This window comes from Paramisgurnus dabryanus, chromosome 20 (genome assembly GCF_030506205.2).
Source record: "Paramisgurnus dabryanus chromosome 20, PD_genome_1.1, whole genome shotgun sequence".
NCBI classification, from domain to species: Eukaryota; Metazoa; Chordata; class Actinopteri; order Cypriniformes; family Cobitidae; genus Paramisgurnus; species Paramisgurnus dabryanus.
This window is the reverse complement of record NC_133356.1, coordinates 21,017,084-21,039,109: the sequence shown is the minus strand read 5'-3', so window position 1 is coordinate 21,039,109 and position 22,026 is coordinate 21,017,084. Positions and strand designations below refer to the sequence as shown.

The 22,026-nt window shown below is 37.3% G+C and overlaps 1 protein-coding gene across 1 annotated transcript in view; it reads left to right on the top strand.

The window, feature by feature from the left end:
* The window catches only part of camkmt (calmodulin-lysine N-methyltransferase), a 106,034-nt gene extending 93,111 nt beyond the window's left edge, over positions 1–12,923 (top strand). The window contains exons 9-11 of the mRNA XM_065296981.1: positions 1,128–1,191; positions 3,528–3,659; positions 9,722–12,923. Of these exons, the coding sequence (XP_065153053.1) occupies positions 1,128–1,191; positions 3,528–3,659; positions 9,722–9,814 (289 nt within the window). The 3' untranslated portion in view covers positions 9,815–12,923. The remainder of the gene's footprint in view (positions 1–1,127; positions 1,192–3,527; positions 3,660–9,721) is intronic.
* Positions 12,924–22,026: the final 9,103 nt, after the last annotated feature.

Genomic DNA, 22,026 nt, shown 5'->3' with positions numbered 1-22,026 from the left:
CAGACGATGCCTAAAGACATTTAGTCCTGAAAATTGTATTTTTAATTTTTTACATATTTTCTTTATTTTCTGTTTGTATCTTAATAAAATAGATTGAAAAATAAATATGGACGGACATTAAAACTTCTAAAACAACAAGTCTTATGGTGGTGGCCTAAGACTTTTGCACAGTACCGTAGATATTCTATAAAAGGAAAACGAACAAAGCATTACAACACTCGTGTCAATATAGTATAGTCGGAAGTACCAATGGTGTAATGTTTTGTTTGACGTACCCTGTCAAGGTCAACATAGTCAGTTAAACTTTCCTCCACTCTTACCTTAAACTCACCCTCTATTGTCCAGGCTGACCTGCTCCACCTAAAACTCTGGGTCAAAAGTTGAACTGCTAATGAAACTATTCAAGCTGTCAAACTTCTGACCGCTAGACGTGGTTAGTGAGATCATTTTAGTCAACATAACTTTGACCTTTAACCACTAGGAAGCGAGAGCGGTGTGTTTAGCAGTGTCAGGGGTGATAGGAAAAGTTCAGTCTGAAGACTAAACGGATAAATCTCATTGGCATGCAACTTAAACGTGGAAGAGTACTTTCAAATTTACCAACAGGTATTCTATATAAAAATGAGTACTTTGAAATGCGTAAATAAGCAAAAATGTTCAGTAATTCAATAAATGCTGTGAATTGTATGTTAAGTGATATTAAAGTATGTTTCTGCATTTGTTTTGTTTATTTGTGTATAGTCTGCCATCCACATCAACCCAAAGTATGTTTTGCTGCTTTACATAACATTCAGTCCTGAGGAATTATAAGTGTGGGGTCTAGTTTGCTGCTGTTTTAGTTTGCACCATTGTGCACATCACCTGACACTGACATGATTGTTAATCTCTGCCAGCGTATGTGTTTTACCTTTGATGTTTTAAATGACATCCACCGCTCCACTGGAACAAGACAGGGTGAGATTTGTTCGTTTCTAAGGGAAAAGAGGTTTCCATCTACAAATTGTTTTTTGCTGTGCTGGTGGATTTATTCGTAAACAAAGAAAATAAATAGCCTGCTGCTTTATCTTGAACCATTATCGTTGCAATGCATTCTAATCTTTCTAGCTCTCTCTCTCTCATTCTCTTAGCCTGTTTCTTGACCAGTACAGAGGCAGTCTGGTTGATGCACTAAGAAGATTACTGCGACCTGATGTAAGTGACTTTGTGTTTGGTCTCTCAGTAATTAGTTGGCATGCAGTGATTGAGACAGTAATGGAATGGCAGGATTAATATCATGTAATACTTTAATACTTATTATGTGCAACTTAGATTGGGTCATCTCATCTATTTTATGCTCAGCACTAATCATAAGACCCACAAGCCTTTCATGGCCTCTCAATAAGACCCTGTACAACAAATGAAAAACACTTTAAAGATCACAAAGGATTTGTAATAATCTTTAAGGTTTTTCATGTGTTGACTTTGATATTTAATGTGTGTGCGTGCGGGCGTGCGACAGAGAGAGAGAGTGAGTGAGAGACTATGAGTCGTTCTATAAAATGAGTGCTTTTATCCGGATTGATAATGTTAATAAAAAAAATTATTCCTTTAGAAAGTCAAAGGAATAGTCCATTTTCTTAAAAGAAAAATCCAGATAATTTACTCACCACCATGTCATCCAAAATGTTGATGTCTTTCTTTGTTCAGTCGAGAAGAAATTATGTTTTTTGAGGAAAACATTGCAGGATTTTTCTCATTTTAATGGACTTTAATAGTGCCCAACATTTAATACTTAACTCAACACTTAACAGTTTCTTTCAACGGAGTTTCAAAGGTCTATAAATGATCCCAAACGAGGCATAAGGGTCTTATCTAGCGAAACGATTGTCATTTTTGACAAGAAAAATAAAAAATATGCTCTTTTAAACCACAACTTCTCGTCTAGATCCGGTCGTGATGCGCCAGCGTGACCCCACGCAATACGTCATGACGTCACAGAGGACGAACGCGAAACTCCGCCCCAGTGTTTACAAGTGTGTTGAAAGAGGACCGTTCCTACGTTGTTGTATGTCAACTGATACTAATTAATGTCTTTGTGTCAGTTTATTGTTTACAATGGTCCGCAAATGTGCGTTTTATATATGTATCACGTGACCTTCCACGTCACTACGCATTTACGTTAGGTCACGCTGGACCGGACTTAGATGAAAAGTTGTGGTTTAAAAGAGCATATTTTTTATTTTTCTTGTCAAAAATGACAATCGTTTCGCTAGATAAGACCCTTATGCCTCGTTTGGGAACGTTTATAGTCCTTTGAAACTCTGTTGAAAAAAACTGTTAAGTGTTGAGTTTTAAATGTATTAAATGTTGGTGTCTATTAAAGTCCATTAAAATGAGAAAAATCCTGCAATGCTTTCCTCAAAAAACATAATTTCTTCTTGACTGAACAAAGAAAGACATCAACATTTTGGATGACATGGTGGTGAGTAAATTATCTAGATTTTTCTTTTAAGAAAATTGAATATTCCTTTAACATGGTTGTTAACATGTGGTTTTCACAAGGTTTGTGATTCTTAGAAAGAGAATGTAATGCTGACTTTTCGTTTCTTCGTTTTAGCAAATCACAGTACATTAAGGGGTGACATTTCTCTCTGATCTTCTCTCAAGTGTAGTTTATTCACATCCAGCCTTTAAAATCCTTAAAATATCATTTGATTATCAAGACAAATTCACAGTAGCTTTATTTCCCACAATGCAAAGTAGTCTAAAACCTAATTGATTGTTAATAGAAAAACTTTTAATGAGACCTCTAATAGTAATAGTCTAATTGTCAAAACAATGACTTGATCAGTTAATAAAAATGTCTCATTTCATCATCTATGGCTGAGAGTAAAACAGAATTAATGTTGATGACTATTGTGTCCCATAGCAGTAGTGACCAAATCCTTCAGCAGATTTATCAAAACTAATTAATTTTCCACCTAATGGTTGTAATTTGTTATTGTAAAATGAAAGTGGATCATCCGAGCAGCATACACAGCTGATTAACACGTCTGCAGATGTATGGGTCCACTTTTTACACTGTATGCCCCATGTACAGCTATAAGAATACTGTTGTTTTGAGATGATCCTGTTTTTCTCATATTAGTTGTTATTTGTTTTGTTTGTGTTGGGTGACCTTTTAATTAAAGTATTAATATTAGCAGAAATATAAAATAATATTTAAAACTGAAAGAAATTGTGAACCTTTTGGTAATCCTCTTAGCTTAGTTGATCTATAAAGAGTGGGGATGCGCTTGCAGCCATTGATTGGATTAGGTGAGCTTTAATCTTTTTGTTTATTATCTAATATAATACCTGGGAGAAATCAAATAGAATGTAACCGTCGAAACCCCCAAGTACATTGGGTAGATTTTGAGGCACATTGGTTAGAAGTCAGGCTAGATGTAGAAAACGGAGCATATGGGTTGAGAGAACTTCTCTTTTTGGGTAAACTATCCTTTAATTATCCTTTGTTAACATTTTTTGCTTGTGATTTCTCTCTTCAGGGCACAGCTGTAGTGTTTGCCCCTACCAGAGGAGACACACTGGCTGAATTCTGCAGACTGGCAGAGGGCGCAGGTCTGTGCGTGTGTCGCTATGAAAACTACGACTCTCACTTGTGGGACCTTCACCTGAAGGTGTGTATGTGACAGGGTTCCCACGGGTCCTTGAAATCCTTGAAAGTTTGTGAATCTGGGGGGGGGAATTTCAAGGCCCTGGGAAGCTTTTGAAAATATATATACATAGATACAGGTCATTGAAAGTGCTTGAATCTATTTTATGCAAGAAGTTTTCTAAAAAAAAATCCATATTATTCCCTGTGTAGTGTAGGATAATATTGTCAAAAAAAACGAGACAATGCGACTCCCTTGCCATACTTTCTGCGTCCCTGTAACGCCGTCTTTGGCAATATTTCATATGGCGATATACTTCCTGGCTCCCGCGTCACCCTGTCTTTGTTGTTAAGCCTCACCATTGGTTGAATTTGATATACACATTCAGACGCACTTACCCCTGGAGGCGTCCCCAAAGTGTCACAGCAGTGACGCAGCGCGAGTTCCCTCGAAAGGGAACTGTAACAATGTATCTTAAAAGGTAACACGATGTTACCTTGCTCTCACTTGAAATTTGTCCCCACATTTAGTCCTTGAATTTGAGGGTATTGGACCTGGAAAGTCCTTGAAAGGTCCTTGAATTTAAAGTTAACTAAGGTGTGGGAACCCTGATGTGAAGACCTACAAACCACATGGGTTGGGTGTGTGTGTGTGTAAAGTGTCAATAGTTTGTGAGCATTTAGTGTTACCGCATTTTCCACTTTCTTTGTGTGTGCAGAGTGATTCGCTGAAATACAGCATGCAAAGTCAGCAGGTACATGAAGAGTGAGTTTGTATGTTAAGCTTTAAATGGACTTTCTGAGAACCAGACTCGGAACAGGGTACAACATCTGTTCCTCTGCATGAAGGCACTAATACTGTGCCCAGGTCAGGGTAGCAGTGGTGTCCTGCCGGTTAACTGGCACCGATAGGACCACTACGCCTGCCATTTTTGGTTACTGGAGAAGCTGTGAGGACCCATTATGCCCCACAGGGTTGACAGTGGTGGCCCTGCCTATGCCCGAGGAAAATAGGTCTGCCAGCAGGGCTCTGGAGCTGAGTGATTGGAACTTTATTTGTAAGGTGATGGACATAGCTGGGCAGCAAAATGCTAAGTGGTCATTGTGGCAACCAAGGTAAGAGTGTTTGAATTTAGAGCCGTCAATCAAAAAGGCGGAAAGAGAGAGAGAGAGAGAGAGTGAAGTTTTATACATTTCTTAATAATCGTATACAGACCAAATGTAGCAAAGTGAAAAGTTTTAAAGCCCTCAGTTTGAGGTGGTTCAAGCGAAAACTTGGTTAGGCAGGGTATTCACGTTAAGAAGAAATGCATGATGTAACAAGCAACATATTTACTAATCATGAAGGAGAGTTTAAAGGTCACATTCTTTCTGATCCCATTTTGTAAACCCTAGTTAGTGTGTAATGTTGCTATTATAGCGTAATAATACCTGTAAAATGATAAAGCTCAATGTTCAATTCCAGGAGATATATTTATATTATCAAATATTTATATATTCAAAGCCTACAGCGAACGGCCGGTTTGGACTACAGCCCTCTACTTCCTGCTTTAATGACGTCACTAGAACAGTTTTTGACTAAACTCCGCCCACAGGAATACATCAGTCACCAGCTAAGCTAACAGCAAGCTAAGCTGCTATTGAAACACACTAAACAAACTACACAATCAGAACTCGATGCGTATTTCTGAAGGAGGAACTTCATAGAACAAGAAAGACATCAACCTGTTTTGAGAATAGTGAAAACACCGTTATACAGATAAGTAAATTGTATGAAAAAATACCACGTTTTTACATGTGAAACATGAACACATGTTATATTGCGCACTGTAAACACAATCAAAGCTATAAAAACACACAAAGAATGGGAGCTTTAAAGTCTGTGTAAAGTCATTTCAGAGAATTTGTTTCTAAACACATTTCTGTGTTTGGGATTATTTGGGCGGGGCTAAAATGGTGGCTCGATGATGCACTGGAGCCAGCGAGCATGGCCCCACCCCTAAACAATCACAGGCATACTTACTGGTTGTAGCTATGAAAGTTAAGAGACAGATGGCAGCTTTCCAGCGAGTTTCAGCGTCGACATCAGACACGCACCCAGCGTTTGAGGCATTGTGAACCATTTTACAGGTTCGCTGACATTTGTCTTGCTTTTAAAAACTTGGTTTTGAGGTGTTTATGAAATTTCAGTCAGTTAAATAAGCAGCCAAGTCACAGAGAAACAAGTAAATTATATAAAATCGCTTATAAGCTTTTAATATCCACCGCCAGTATTCCCCAGTTGCTTTTGTTAGTCAAAACAGTGCCATGCATGCCCATTAAAGCACACACAAGTACATAATGACCTCACCTTGTCATGGTGTGCCCCAATGCACCTGAATTCTGTCTAGGTCTTTCTGTGCCGGACCACCTACTGTGTTTCTGTGTGGATAATGGCAAGAGCAGCGAGGGGCTGAGATAGCTGAGTCAAGAGTCCTACTGTGTGCGCGTACGTCTTAACTCCTGGTTTGTCGTCAGGTCATGCAGCTGTGTGTGTGATACGAGGGGCAACCTGAAGTGGCCTCATCATATCTCAAAGTAATTAATTCCTCTTTCTTATCTTCTAATGAACACCCTGCCCCCTGCTTTTGAGAACATACAGAACGAAGTGCACAAAGAAACACACATCAGACAATAGATCACATAGCCTTCCTCCTAACAGCACATCGCATTCGAGCCCCTCCCAGACACAAGCATACGCACTTATACGTAGGGCCGTCCACTGCTGTCCAGTCAGCCTCTGATGTCTTGGAGATTGAAGTGTTTTCTTTAAGACCCTACATCTCCTCCCTCCTGTGCATGCAGTTGGGCAGAGGGATGAGGCTGGGATGCGAATGGGGCTCTCGGTTTTGCGGGGGTGTGGTGCGGGGACCGCGTGTTATCCTCTTATCCCCACTGTTCTGGAATAGAGCACCAGCAGCTGGAGGAGCTGCAAGCCGCCTGATAATGCAGCTATTTTCTGCCCGCCCATCTTAATCTTGTTACTCAAATGGTTGTGAAGAGAGTCATGAATTTTAATTCTGACATCCCCCGTCCGTACCCACACCAACACCCTCATGCGGCCACATATACATACACGTATTAACTTAATCTCTCTACATCCTCCCAACTTCCAGCTGCCCGCTTCCCTCTCCATATCGGCTCTCCACTTGTTTAGCACCTGAATCTATCTATTTCTGGAGCCTGTAGTGTCCAGACGGCCAGTTCATCATGCTATCGGTAAACATCTCTCTTTCTCTCTCACTGTTGTGGAATGGGGGAAGAGAAATGGAGTAATAAAATGAATGACTTGCGTCTTGGCAACTGTGCGATTAAAAAGTAGGAGCCAATATATTCAGCCACCCATGAAGCTGATTAGCAGACTGTGATCAGGAGGAACAGCTTTGCTTGTTAAACTTTTCACCTTTGCAAGCTCACTGCCTTTCCTACCTCGCTTTCCCTCGCTCGCTCTCTCTCTTTAAGCTACTTTGCTATATCACTCTCTAAGACTTTCATACCTCTCTCTCTCTGTCTCTCTCTCTCTCTCTCTTTCTCATTTTGAGTGGTTTATTGACATTATTGTTGTTTGCTTCCAATATTTCCCAAGTAGCAATGCGCACATAAAGTAACTAAAAATAATACAATAAAGTGCTAGTAATTCTGAATGGATAGTTTTTTTAAAAGTATAAAGACATATGCTTTCACCCTTATGTTTTTTCTAACCTGTTTGTCTTACTTTCTTGTCATTTTTGGATACTCTTTCCATCCCTTTCCATCAAACCACTGGAACCATATGCATCTGAGACTTAATAAATATAGTGATAAAGTTCTCCTGACAAATAAGAGCTATTGGCTAATGGAGATGCGGGTTTGAGTCTCAAATGGGTATAGTGATCCAATCCCTATCCCACACCCTTATACTCTCCTGTTAGCACTTTACTGTCCTATATAATAAAGACAAAAAGCCTAATTTTTAATTATGTAAGGATTAATAGAACCAATACGTGTCTGCATCTAATTATTTAATATTGACCAAGTGTTTAATATTGAAAGTTTGTAGTACTTGTGTTTAGTTTATGATTATGTAAAGTCCTTTTCATAATCAAAAATCGCTCTCTCTCGTCTCGGTGAGATTTGAATGTGAATGTGTCGATTCTCACATTGGGCTTAGTGTTGGTTGGCTGGCCGCCCCGATTACAGAGGGGTCGCGGGTTCAAACATCGGCTGCTGTGTCGAGGGGTGGAGAGAGAGATAACGCACATCAAGGGCAAGAGAGCAGGCTTTTATCTGTTTTTATGTTATCTCAAACCACAGAAAGGATGGGGTGAATGTTAGAGAAAAACAGAAGAAGAGTAGAGATGTTTGCATGTGGGTATATCTTAATTGTGTTATACAGATTTCAGATTGATCAGTCATGGGTCATTCTGGGTTTGCAGGTGACAAGTTTGTGAGTTATTGAGTTATTGTAGATGCATGAAAACTCAGTGATACATTATTTTCTCTTTTGAATCCTGTCTGAAATAGTTTTTACTGCACAACGAAGTGATATAACCTTAGCACGCTGTACACTCAGAGATGTGGTCGTCTAGCGGGTAATGGTGCAAATGGTCCACACAATATGAGCTGTCATTCTATGTAAAATGTTTTTGCCCCCTTGCTTGTCCCATCTCTGTTCATAAATTCATATTATAAGCCAAATAGTAAAACCACTTTTTTAGTAATGTTAAAGGAAAACACCACCACCACATGTTCTTACCTCAACTGAGATTAATTAATACATACCTATCTTTATTCAATGCATGCACTTAATCTTTGTACAGCGCGTCGTGAATGTGTTAGCATTTAGCCTAGTCAGGAGTGATGATGTAACTGGGTGCAAAGGTCGAAGTGCTGCAAACGAAGTGCTATTCCGCCATACAATATAGTTCTCAGTTTTTATCCCCTTAAAAAAAATACTTACTGGTGTAACTTTTCATGCAACAGTCTTTAAATAGGGAAAACATGGAAGTGTCTGGTGGCTTCTAAATTCATCCCGGTTTGGATCCTAAGGAATGAATGGGGCTAGGCTAAATGCTAACACATTCATGACGCGCTGTACAAAGATTAAGTGCACGCATTGAATAAAGTATAGGTATGTATTAATTTGTCTAAGTTGAGGTAAGAACAATAAAATATTGAAAAACGGTGGTGTTTTCCTTTAACACTTTTGCAAAAATCCTGACCATACCAGCAAACCCTACACTATCAGAAAAAAGGTACAAGAAGGTACAAAAGTTATCACTGGGGCGGTACCTTTTCAGAAAGTACACATTTATACCTAAAAGGTGCATATTGGTACCTCAAAGGTACCCATTGGTACTTTAGAAACACATACTGGTACTTCAAAGGTATCAAAATGGTACATATTAAGACCTTTTTAAAAGGTACCGTCCAAATGACAACTTTTGTACTGTATCTTTTTTCTGGGAGTGCAGATTGGGACTGGACTGTTCATCCTCAGATGATGAAAATGTTCTTGAAATGTTTGAAAATGTTTTTTCATTCTATTTGCTAAATAATGGTGCAAAAATATTAAGTCCCACATTTCTCCTCTTCTAAAGCACTTTTAGTTACTCTACTACAAGTATACAGACAGTCAGCAGTGTTTGCCATCTGTATAGAGCTTATTTTCATAAGCGAATTGCACGTTTCTCCCTTAGCTGGCTCTTTTTAAGTCCTGGCGGAGCGTGTGAGATTTCGAGCGATCTGATTGGTTGGGACATGGCTGAGCTCCAGGGCAGAACATACTGGCAGCGTATTGAGTGTACTGCCACAACTCAAGAGCTCAGAAAGTGGCAGAAAAGCAGACCCAGCGGGCATATTGTACAGCAAGCCTGTGTGACATACTTTCTGCAGGCACCTCTGCTCTAAGTGAGCCATTATGAAACAGCTAGTCTTATTCTTGTCACTTGTCCTGGTTTGTTAGATAGTTCTTGCATTGTTTTTTTTTTAATAGTATAGATCATATCCAGGTTTTTAAAGCGTTTTTATCTTACTCGCCAATTCATGATTATACTCTTTGTTTTTCAGATGCAGAGAGAGACCAAGGAGGTGTATGATAGCAACATCCACTATCCTGTCCTCCTGACTCTAACTCATGGCTCCAGTCCGGCCCTGATCTGAGCTGGAAAAAGCCATCTCATGCCAGGTTGCCTTTCTGTACGGCCCACCCCGGCTTTGCCACTGTGTGTGTGCCAGACCTTAAGGGACTCTTATGACACTTTTCAACTCTGCTAACTTTCCTCTTTGAGTACTGAGCTCGATGAATGTGTGTACTTTTAAAACGTACCGTGTGTGTGTATCTGACTTGCCATGTGTGTGGGTGCTTGACCAGTTTACTGTGCAATAAAATACGCTAAATTGGGATGGAGAGCACATCTGCAAACACTGCAAAAAGTGTAGATGTGAAGATCAGATGTGTAAGTGTGCATGGAGCAGAGATGGTGTTTCAGGGCATGAGATCATTAAATGTATGATTTTCAGTCTGGAGGTTAATGCAGATGATCAGGTTTGCATGATAAAATTTGAGACCCATATAAGAAAGTAGGGTCGTCTTGATCACAAGGTCTTGTTGTTGTAGGATGAAAGCTATCAGTTTTATACAGGCTGCTGGTTTTGTGTCTGCTTGAAGGTTTTATTTTGACACCAAAGGTTATGAGGTGTTAAGATTGATGCTGCTGTGCCGAATGCTATTCGCTTCACTGTGAAATGTGCTCTCACTTGTCATTTTTTTTTATCTAAGCACTGACCATGATACGTTAGGTCAGACTAAGAATTGATGTCCTCACAGCATCACACTACCAACAGTAAGGTAGCATGCACACCAAAGGGTATACGCTGGCTTATGTTTTCAATTGTTTTCAATGGAAGCGTGGCAATTTTTAAAAAAGCCAGCAGCTGGCGGGTTTTATCCGCTCTGAGCGCCGATACTCTTACTGAGAATTCAGAAATGTTTAAGTTTGGGTGAAACGCTCAGCTCGTCATTGTCTCTTCTTACTCGGCCGTTCAGTCATCAGAGTGAATGAGGCGTAGGACAAATATCACAAAAACCAACTGGCGCTTCATCCAACGACAGCAACCAAAGCGCACAGCTAAATAAAGCTGGCAAGCGCCTACAGTCGGTGTCCACCTTGCATTTTAAACTGAGTTCAAACGCTTTGGTGTGCACGCCCCCTAAGACCTGCAGCACTGTTCACCAATGTCCTGAGGCCTGTATATTTTTGTCTGGTACCACTGGCACCCATCTACTTTTAATGCATGTGAGTGAACGGTTAGACATTCTGCTAAACTTCCAATTCTGAGTTTTACAGAATAAAGTAAATCATACTAGTTCGGAACAACAAATGAGGGCAAGTAAATGATAAAAGAATTGTTTTTGCGTAAACCCTTTGAAGTGGTTTGAGCTTAATCCAGGACTAGGCCTTAGTATAATTAGGACGTTTAAGTAGTTTTTACAAACAAACCTTACAGAAACAATACTGGTTTGCATCTTGAGACAAAACAATGGCAGTGATATATTAAGATATGTCAGTAACGTGTTTTTAAATTAACCTCTTAAGACCCAAGCTTTGGTTTGGCTTGCATTTCAGATTTCTTCCAGCTATTTGGAGTTACAAAGAACCAATAAATATAATAACCAAATATTTTTCTTTGAACATGAAGCAGTGTAATTGTCCACATACATGAACAACAAGTTCCAGTTACACAGAATTAAGTATTATGGTGCAAACAACAAATTTTTTTTTAAATCAATAATTGTAACTACTACTACACCATGTCTAGGAAAAGCCCTGTCCGGGAAACCGCCCCTTTGAGTTTATATTTAATTATTAGACATAACTGATTCTTTGTGACTGTTACACAAGGTTTTTGACGTTACAGTATTTGATTTTTTTTTGTAACACTACAATAAAGTTGAATTTGTTAACTTTAGTTAATTAGGTTAGCTACACTGTAAAAAATACGCAGCATTTTTCTCAAATCAAGACATATTTTATGTGTTACGTTAACTTTAAAATTTAATTTGAAATTGTTTAATTAATTTTTTTAAGTTATGTCAACTTTTTTAAGCCAAAATTTAAAATAGTAGGTTAAATTGACTTGCAAAACCAAGTTGTTTTAACTTCGTGCTGCATTTTTTTTAACAGTGTAACGTTAGTTATTAGTTAGGGATTAATCAGCAGTTACAATTTATTGATAAAAACATTTTGATAAATGATGGTAAGCACACAGTTGATGGTACCCATTAACTTCCTTAACATTTGTTTTTTTTCTACAATGGAAGTCAATTAGTTCCATCAACTGTGTGCTTAACATTATAAAATCTTCTTTTGTGTTCAACAGAATAATGAAACTCCTAATGGTAATTTCTGCATTTTTATTTTTTAAATCAATAATTGTAACTACAAACATTAATTAATACACATGAACAATTGGCAATAACTAACATTTATAAATATGAATAAAGCTGAAATACTTTCACACTTATTGCATATATTGCACATTGTTAGTCCGTTTAGCTAATGCATTTACTAATGTTAACAGAAACAACCTTATTTTTAAGTGTTACATATTTTTTATGTATTGACATGCCATATTCAGAAAAGATTATTTATTATTTTACCAAGTGCCCAGCCACTGACCTCTGATAATTCAAACTAATAATTAGAGTGCCGTAATAGTGCCATGTAAAAATCTCCAATTTTTAAAAATCCTCCTTGAAGCAACTTGAGGTTAAAGTCAAGAATAATAAAACGTAATGCGAATATTGTTAAAAGTGAGAAATCACAGTATTACAAGAAAATATTATTTCTGGACTATATTTAAATGAAATATGATCTGTTTTAGTTAATAAAAAAACTAATCTTCATACGCTGCATTTATTTTTCTGTTTTTCTCACAACATAACTACCATAATCTCATAATGTTGTGACTTTATCCTTGCAATTATGATTCTTTTCTTCACATTTTAATTATATTATTCTGTCATAAACTGAATATATTTTTATTTTGACCCAGAGCTGAACTGAATGATAAACCCTAACCACTGTTGTTTTCATCTGCCGTTGATCTGGTACTGCCTCATTCGGAGCTCATGGTTTTGTTGTGAATTGTTTAGGGCTGTGTGCTTCTGCACTGTGATTACGTTTGTACAAAACACAGATGAGTCCAAAGTGATTGTTTCACATGGACACTGCAGGTGCTTGTAACGACTGTGATTAAATCATTGTTTCCAATCCTTCTGTCTCCTGGTCATTTTTGATTCCCCTGCATGTCACTATACCGAATGTCATTGATTTGTGGTGTGGCAGCTGAAGGTCCTAATGATAAATCGCAAATGCATTTCATTATATTTGAAAGATACAGCTGGGTCAAAATGTCTGCGACGATATGAATGTAGGAATTTACTGTTTTTCATATAGCATACCCAGAAAATATTTCTTTAACTTTTTCCTCAGATGTTTGTTGCAAAATATATTGCAATAATAAATGCACTAAATAAAAAATCTAATGCAAAACAGAAACCTTTTAACTTTTTTTAACATTTCATTTTTAGACCCATTATATATCCTCCAAAATAATTTCACTGGCGGATGCCCTCGATTCACGGTGACTGTGTCCCTATAGGCCTCTTCATTTCCCATGCCCTGATAGCCAACATAAAGCTCAGCTGTAGAGTCGCTCCGCAGCTAATCCTGTCTGTCAGTCTATGGAAAAGAGAGGGGGTGGTGTAAAAAGGCACCCAACTCTGTCTTTTGAGATTTTGAAAGAGGCCCGTTGTCCCCTCCCTCTGTCCCAGTAGAGGGAGAGAGCTCCCTGTTCACTACAAGGGCTCCATTAACTTGACCACTTGCCCTTTGCACACAAAGCCTGGGCCGGCCCACTGTCCCACCCACCCAATTATGTGCGATTAAGCTTAGTGCGCTGTGTCAAGATGCAGAGAGAGAAAGAGGATGGTTATTAAAAGACGCTGCATGGCTGTTACCTTTAGTTCGATTTATTGTTAACCTCTACAGCAAATTTTTGTTTTTGCATATTGTATCAAATCATTTGTTTTGTGGTACAGAGATTCAGTTAGAGAAATATATTTTTTTATACTAGCTTACATTTAATTTTTTTAAATAAATTTACCTCTGAATTGGAATGATGTTGAGCAGTTTTGGTGTGTCTGTCTAAAACGTGTCTCACACTCATAAGCAAACAAACATAAATAGATCCCATGCTGTTTATCCTGCTGATGTGGTTGTTTTGCCCATCCTGTTTAAAGCAGGTTGGCAGTGATGATGGGTGCTGAGTTGATTCAGTTATGCATGTTTTCTCTAACCAAGAATGCTTTGTGAATAATGGTCTGGACAAATAGGGCCCTAGGGGCCTTTGACTGCCAGGGGCCCCTAATGGCCCCCAAAGTGTGCGTATGATAACTGTGTGCAGAACGATGACGCTGCATGCAGTTGCATGTTATGAGTGCTAGTGTGCACAGTGTCTTAAGAAATAAAGATGTTATACTCCACACATATAATAATTTTAATTTAACATATTTGTATAATATAAATATAAGCTGGAAAGCAATGATAATGTTTCTAAATATAACGCACCCAATATAGTGTAGGACTAATGGGACTCTGATATTGCCTTATATTTGATGGGTAAGGACTCGGACATGTTTGCATTGTTTTTTCCCGCTGGACTCCGTTAATGAAAACTCTCAAATGTGTACTGGCTGCACTTTTTTTCTATTGCTGCTTTTACAAAATTTTGACCAGCATGCACACCTCTGCACTTGACCTTGATTTGAAAGCCAATAAAAGCTCCTCTCCTAAACTCTGGTCTTTTATAAAGATTTTGAAAATGTTTTTGCTATGTCGCTTTTATTGAGGAAGTGAGTCTCTGTCCTTAATTTTGCTGTTGGGTTTTCCTAACGGGGAGAGTAAATCAAGAAAAGTGAGTGCAGTTCCTGAAAGCATTTTCTCCACTGAGAGCCATTGAGTGTGTTAGCAGCAGGAGTTGAAATACTTTCCCTTCCAACACCTGCTACCGGCCCTGTGGGGCCTGGATTACCTTTTCATTTCCAGCCTTTCTGCAGAGAGAGAGAAAGAGAGGAAGCTGAAATGCTAAGTGAAGTCAAGATAAATGTGGACCCTTTGGGCTGTGTCTGAGCACAGGCATTTCTGCTGTGTGGTGCCACTTTAAATACGACATCGCCACAAATGTTCCAGGAACATTTAGAGCAACGTTGGAAATTAGCTGTAATGGTACAATTTTGGCATTGTTCACCTGAGTAAACCTGAATAGTTTTTAAGACTAATTTAGTGACATGCAGCCTTATATGAATAAATGTAATCAGTCAGTTATACCTCCTCCATTTGCCCACTGAAGAGGAAATTAAACCATTCAGAAAGACTGAATACTTGTGACTGTGTGGTTTAAAGTTATGAACTTGGAGAACTCTTTCCACATTTACACCTGCTATTAAGATGCGACAAGAGAGACGCATGTCCGTTCTCACCTGTTGCCGGTTGCATAAACCTTTAAGACTATAGTCTTAAAAGTAAGTCATGAATTCTTTTCGCAGTCTTAAAGTCATGACTATGTTTGTGCAACCGGTCATTGGTGTCTCTTTTGTCCACTTTCGACCACTTCTGTCCTGATTACTTTGAGGGGATGGTCTATGGGCGAGTCGTTAAAACACGAGCGGAAGAAATTATGGGTTTAGGTTGATGCGCCCTAATATTATGTGAAAGAGTACCGCTGCTTGTGTTGTTAGCAAACATGTTGCACAATGTTTTGTACATGTATATGTAAGGGCTTTCTTTGATCAATTGCTGAGATAAGCTCACGCAACTTTCATACGCTCGCAAAATGTAACAAAAATTTAAAAAGGGGGCAGAAAGCAGCCACTTTAGTTTTATTAATGAAAGTCCAAAGGCAATGCAACACACTGTGGGTTCATGCTAAAAGTCAGAATCGATATAAAAAACGGGCTTGGTACATCACACATTAGATCAATAGGCGGAGAGTTTGCGATCTTCAACCTCATGAGTGTCTACACCAGGGGAGGGGAACCCTGGTCCTGGAGGGCCACTGTCCTGCAGAGTTTAGTTCCAACCATAATTAAACACACCTAAAAAATCTAATTAAAGTCTTCAGGATTACTTGAAAATGAAATTCAGGTGTGTTTGATTAGGGTTGGAACTAAACTATGCAGAATAGTGGCCCTCCAGGACCCAGGGTTCCCCACTCCTGGTCTACACCATAAAAGCAATGCAGTCGAATGCGTTTTCGACTCTGAATGTGAGTGAAAGTCGACAAGCTCAAAACATTTGACACCCCGTTTAGACCTTGTTTTAGTGATCGGACAAAACTAGGGCTGTCAACATTTTAAAAACAAAAATTTTATTAACGTGCAATTAATGCAACGCAAAACAAAAATTTTACCCTAGGCCTAGCACGTTGTTGGATAAATTGAGGCGCAGCCTTAGACATTAAATAGTCATCAAACATCTAAAATGATCTTTATTTATACCTAATCTGATGTGTACCGTCCTAAATGCTTAACTAATAGAAATGATGCATGTACATCCACCTGCGCGTCTGAGATTTTGGTTTTGGTTTTAAAACATAATGCAGGAATTAGAAAGTAAAATGCAGAACTTGATTGATGTTAAAATATCTATTAAGAGAGATAAAGTGCGGCACCTGGTTGATGTTAAAAGAATTATTAATAAGACATAAAAAAAACAATCTTCCTCGTGCTGACTGACACATCTGCATGCACATAGGCAGGCCTATATAGACACACAAAGACCGAATTACAGTTTTAAAAATATCTGTTTTGACAAGAATTAATGCAGATATAATGTCTTAATATGTCTTAAGTAAATGTTTAGCTAACTGTTGGGGAAAAATATCTGATGTGTAACATTATATTAGATCCTTGCATTACAGCTGTCTGTCTGAATGTCAATCAAACAATAAAAACTTTTAACATATATATTAATATTGTTTTTGACACCGTGTGTGCCAAATCTAGTTTTACCAGTTTTTAGCATTTTTTAAACCTTTATTTTCTACCTCTATTTTTGTTTTTGTTTTTTATTACTGACTCTTTAACTTATAACAAACAAACATTTGCATAAAGCATCTATATTTGTACATGCCCATGTTGATTAGAGTATTAAAAACTTGAAAAGTGTTCAATTAAGTTAAATTTAGAACAGATAAAAATGTGCGATTAAGTTGCAATTTATCGCGAGTTAACTCATGCGATTAATCTAGATTAAATATTTAAATCGATTGACAGCCCTACAACGCATCTTAATAAAAGGTGTAAACAGGGCCTTATTTTCACTCACAACAAAGCAAATATCTCAGATGCAGCGTGTAGTTGTCCAAGGATCGCTGTGAATCATGATGCTAAGCTAAATCTGAACTGACCCCTTACGTGGCACAATTAAAGCGGCCGTTTGGCTTTATCTATTGGGAAAATGGCTGTTTGAAAGAGTAGCTGCAGAAAGCCACCTCTCCATCAAACTGACTTATCCAATCCTCCACCTGGATTTGACATTAAGTCTTTTGGAAAAGATCCAAACAACTCAAGAGGGAGAGACATTGTGAAAGTGAATGTGCTCATTGGAGTTGATTGGTGGCACATAATGTTGATTAACAATGGCGTTTAAATAAGGAAGAGGGTGGGCAGTTTTGACAGGGCTTCTTATACAGTAGATTATAAGAATCACAAACTGTTTGTTTTTCATGGGTTTTTTATGCGTGCGGATGTGTGTGTGTGTGTTAAATTGCTGATTTATTTAATTCTGTACAATCAGAACTGGATCTGGTGCCATGAAGTTCTGTTGGCTACTCTTGGTTGTCAAGGCAATGTGAAAGCCTCCAAAGCTCTTGCATCTCTTTCAAACATACTGATTGGTCAACAAGCTTCTTCCTCTCACAAGTGCCCTGCTAAAGACCAAGTGGGTTTGTTTCCTTTCTGAAGGTCAATGAAGCAGCAATGTGCACCACTTGCCGCAGACAGACACACATATGGTGTAAAATCTGCATTTTAAAACTGATATGTACAGTAAAAACATCTTATACACTTACACTGATGACATGTGCATGGTTATAGGCAATGTTTGCGTTTGTAGGCAGAATACATTGCATTTTCTTGAGAGTATAGCCCAATGTAATATTTTGTTTAGAATGGATATTATAATGAAACCCACTGACACCAATCCATTTATTCCAAAAACTTTTTTACGGGACTTTACTTGGATTCAAACAAGCTATTAGTTAATTCAGTAAAGTAAATATTCTTTACAGAGCCCTCTTACAGTAGACTTAGTTTGTTATGTGAGCTCTTGCCTGTGGCTTTGGCATCATTGTAAGCTTGCCTGGAATTTAAATAGGATTATAATTGCATTTTATGCAAAACAATACCCTGCAAATTCTTCTTTCAGTTTACAGTTTTTTTTAAATAAACATTAATAAAAATAATAGAAAAAATTACTATTATGTCCAATGTATTGTTCTATTTTATATTGCAGCCATAATGTAAATAATGTCTGAAGGTTGTAATGTTACTTTCAATCAGAGCTCTTTGTCTTGCATATGAATTCCTGCGTAGGTATTTTTTTTAAGAAGATTATGCCACACTTCGAAGCTCGGATTACAGAAAATGTATCCAGACTTAACTCATAAAACACTGCCAGGTCTTATTGCAGTTTAACTCACACAGCTAATGCTAATTAGATGTTTGATCCTGTTAATTGGGTTCCCACCGCTTTTAAAATTGATAACGTCAACCTGCTCTTAAAAAGAGTAGGGCTCATATTTTTTGCCCGTCACGTTGTTGTTTTGTTTTTTTGGCACTTTCTTTTTAAAAATCTCTTCCATAACAATCATCCCACACATAATCTGGGCTCCCAGAAGTCCACTTTTTCTGCAAAATTTAAACAAGCATTATTCATTTTTTTTTTTTTTTTAGATCTAAGCCTAAATTCTGTTCTATTAATTTATATTGGTAAATCCAATGTGCTTTTAAATGTCAGTATGTTGTGGTCTCAGATCTGTTTAACTTATGCATAACCATTAAATAGTGCAACATTGGGTCTTATTATTATATTCCAATTCAGATGTTTGATTAATAAAACATCAATACTGTATATAAAATTAAATTATTGTGCCAGCAATAATTCAATAGATTGCATTCTGTGAAAGTATCTTACAGATTTAGGCAACAAACATTTAAAATATTTGTGAAAAAGTTGATCTAAAACTTTGTGTTAGTACAATTACATAATAATAATTCATTATTTTTTGTACTAAAATGTTTCAATTAATATACATTGCTGAAAAGTTTGACTAAAATGTTTCTTTTGATCTTAAAAGCCCTTTAAAGGTGTATGCTTATTTGTTTTAAAATAATATTGTAGACAAAAATATAATTGTCCAAACACATTATTTTGGAAACACTTTGCAATAAGGTTGTATTACTAAACATTAGTAAATTAATTAAATTACACAAACAATGAATATATAATATAATATAGGTTTTCAGCATGTATTAATTCTTGTTCATTTTAGTTAATGTTATTCATGGTGCATTAATGTTAACAGTTACAAGGCTTGATTTTATAAATAGATCAGTAAATGCTGAATTAACATTATTAATACATGCTGTAGACGTTTTGTTCATTGTTAGTTCATTCATTCAATTGTTAACAAATACAACCATATTGTAAAGTTTTACTATTATTTTGGTATATAGTTTGGTAATAGTTTTTCTATTACAAACTGAAGTTTTTATTCAAAATATCATTCAAAAACATTTTTAAATGGGTGACTTGGACCGAATAGTAATGAAAAAGCAACCAATAAAAGCTCAAAAAAAAAGATAGGTACCTGGTCAGTATAGTTTGAAAAGCATCTCACGGTAAGAGTTCTGCAAATATCAGTATAATAAGTGAAGATGCTAAACATGCAGATAATTACAATTCACACAATTACATTTGTGTTATTCCATAATTTTATGAGTTTACTGTATTTTTCTGAAATGTGAGAACAATATGAATAACAATGAGTAGGTAACCCCAAACCTTTAAACAGTAGTGTATGTCAGTAACTTCGTTTAAAAAATTTTCTATTTTTTTCTTTATTCCAATAATTAATTATATGATTTGGTGATGAGTATGATGATAGCAACTACATAGATCAAGTTGTGCATTACACTGAAGAATAAATGTGCTTTCCCCACTACAGTTGCACTTGAATGAAAAATACATCGATTTTTTTCAGTTTGACCCATCTTTCAACTCCAGCCGGCCCTCATACATCAAAGATTGCTCATAAGGAAATGTCCAACAACCGGCAAAAACAATCATGTGGCCTTTGATGACAGGCTACCAAATACATAGAGAATGGGACCATGGATCACTGCCAGAACTAAAACACTTGTATTTTTTGATCTCTCAGTCTGTTGCCTTGTTAACTTCCTGCCAGAAGAAGTTTGTGTTTCCTGGGTTGGGTGGCAAAGAGAGTGCAGGTCTGTGGATGTGACCTATCCACTGTGCACCTTACATGCCCTGTCCTAGTTGTTTGCATTGCCTGTTTGACTCTTTGTTTTGAGGGATTTGTGTCTCAAAACTCTTTGCTAAGGTGTTTGACAGATAACTGGATCATGATTAAACAATATTTTAAATGTGGATGCTGAAATTCACGTTGACATTTAACATCTGACCATAGGTGCTAGCTGACGGGCATGCACAATTTTGAGCAAAAATATATTTGTTTAGTATTTGCACTGATATATTTGCAATACTGAATTTTGATTAGGAGAATTTCTTTGTTTGAAAGTTTTTTTTTTTGTTTAACACCTAAAGTGAAACCTAAAGCATGCAACAGTGTATTGGACTACTCAGAAGCAATGAAATACCTGGATTGGCAATTACATTAAAGCCTAAATGTTGGCAACAAAACAACAAACCTGAATAGTATACTGTAATAAAGGCTTTTCAATGGTAGTTGCACAAATAGCTGCAGATGTAATTATAAGATAGCTTATTTGTTTAACTGCATCCTGGCAAATAGCTTGCATTTAAACCAATCCAACACGAGTCAAAATTCCCAATATCTTTTGGATTTCCCAAGTATTTAATGTCCTTTGAAAACATTATTGAACACAGCTATTTTTGTTATTGTAACTAAACAGGTAATGAATTACTCTTTTGTGCCTTTCAGTCACATATTAACTTTAGAAAAATTTCGGTTTTCAGTCGAACGAAGCCTGAAAATGTTGAGTTCCTTTGTGGGAATCAAGTGAGAAAAGTGAGCTGGAGGGAAAGCCAGCTGTCATGGACCTCAATGGTCGCATTATGTAAATCTCTGACGTCCCTTGATGTAAACCTGAATAGAAACACATTAACGTCTCGTATATACTTAAAAGAAACCCAGACTATGCTGAGCTGCAACGGCAGATCCAGTAATCATGTTGACAAATTAATGGCAGAGAATTAGTTGTCCATTAAAAGTGTATTATGTGCCATGCTGGCACATAAAATTACTCCCAAATAAGTGTGGGAGTGAGGGAAAGCGCGTGAGGGAAAGAGAGAGCGAGGAGAAGCATAAGTTGCCAAGCGAGGGGTTGTTTGACTGTCACTTTGAGACCCGAAGCCATCAAAGCACACTAAGTGTGTGCTTTGGGTCTCTAACCTCTGTTGAAAGGTTGTAATGAGGTTATATGAGGGTGAGGTGTCAGACATTAGGTCTCTCTGTTTCTCTCTGGCATTCAGTGCATGCATGTGCATGTGTGTGTGTGTATTAAAGTATGACTGTCAGCATAGCAGACTCATAACCTTTATTCATTTACTGGATAATTTGGTCCTGCTGTGCTGTGATACGGTGTCACCAAACCTGCCATTTTATTCAGGGTGCCTCACACTGCCAACATCCATTCACATATACATGAATGCAGAACATCTGCACATAGTGAAATATTATCATTTTAATAAATGTTATCTATAGAATGTACACAGAAGGAAAGTGGAACAGAAATGCTGAAATTGATTTAACAGACAAATATGCACTCTAAATTTGAACCTAATGCTTAGTAAATATTGGACAGAAACATGTTGGGTTAATAAATAAACATATGCTGGGTTGTTTCAGTGCAATGCTGAGTTTTGTTGAGATAACAACAACCCAGCATAGGTTTATTTATATAACCCAACATGTGTTCTGTCCAATATTTACCCGGCATTGTGTTAAAATAACCCATAGCAGAGAGTGATACAAAGCAGCTCTAAAGATGATAAACTTTAGCAGTACACAATTTCTGATATTTA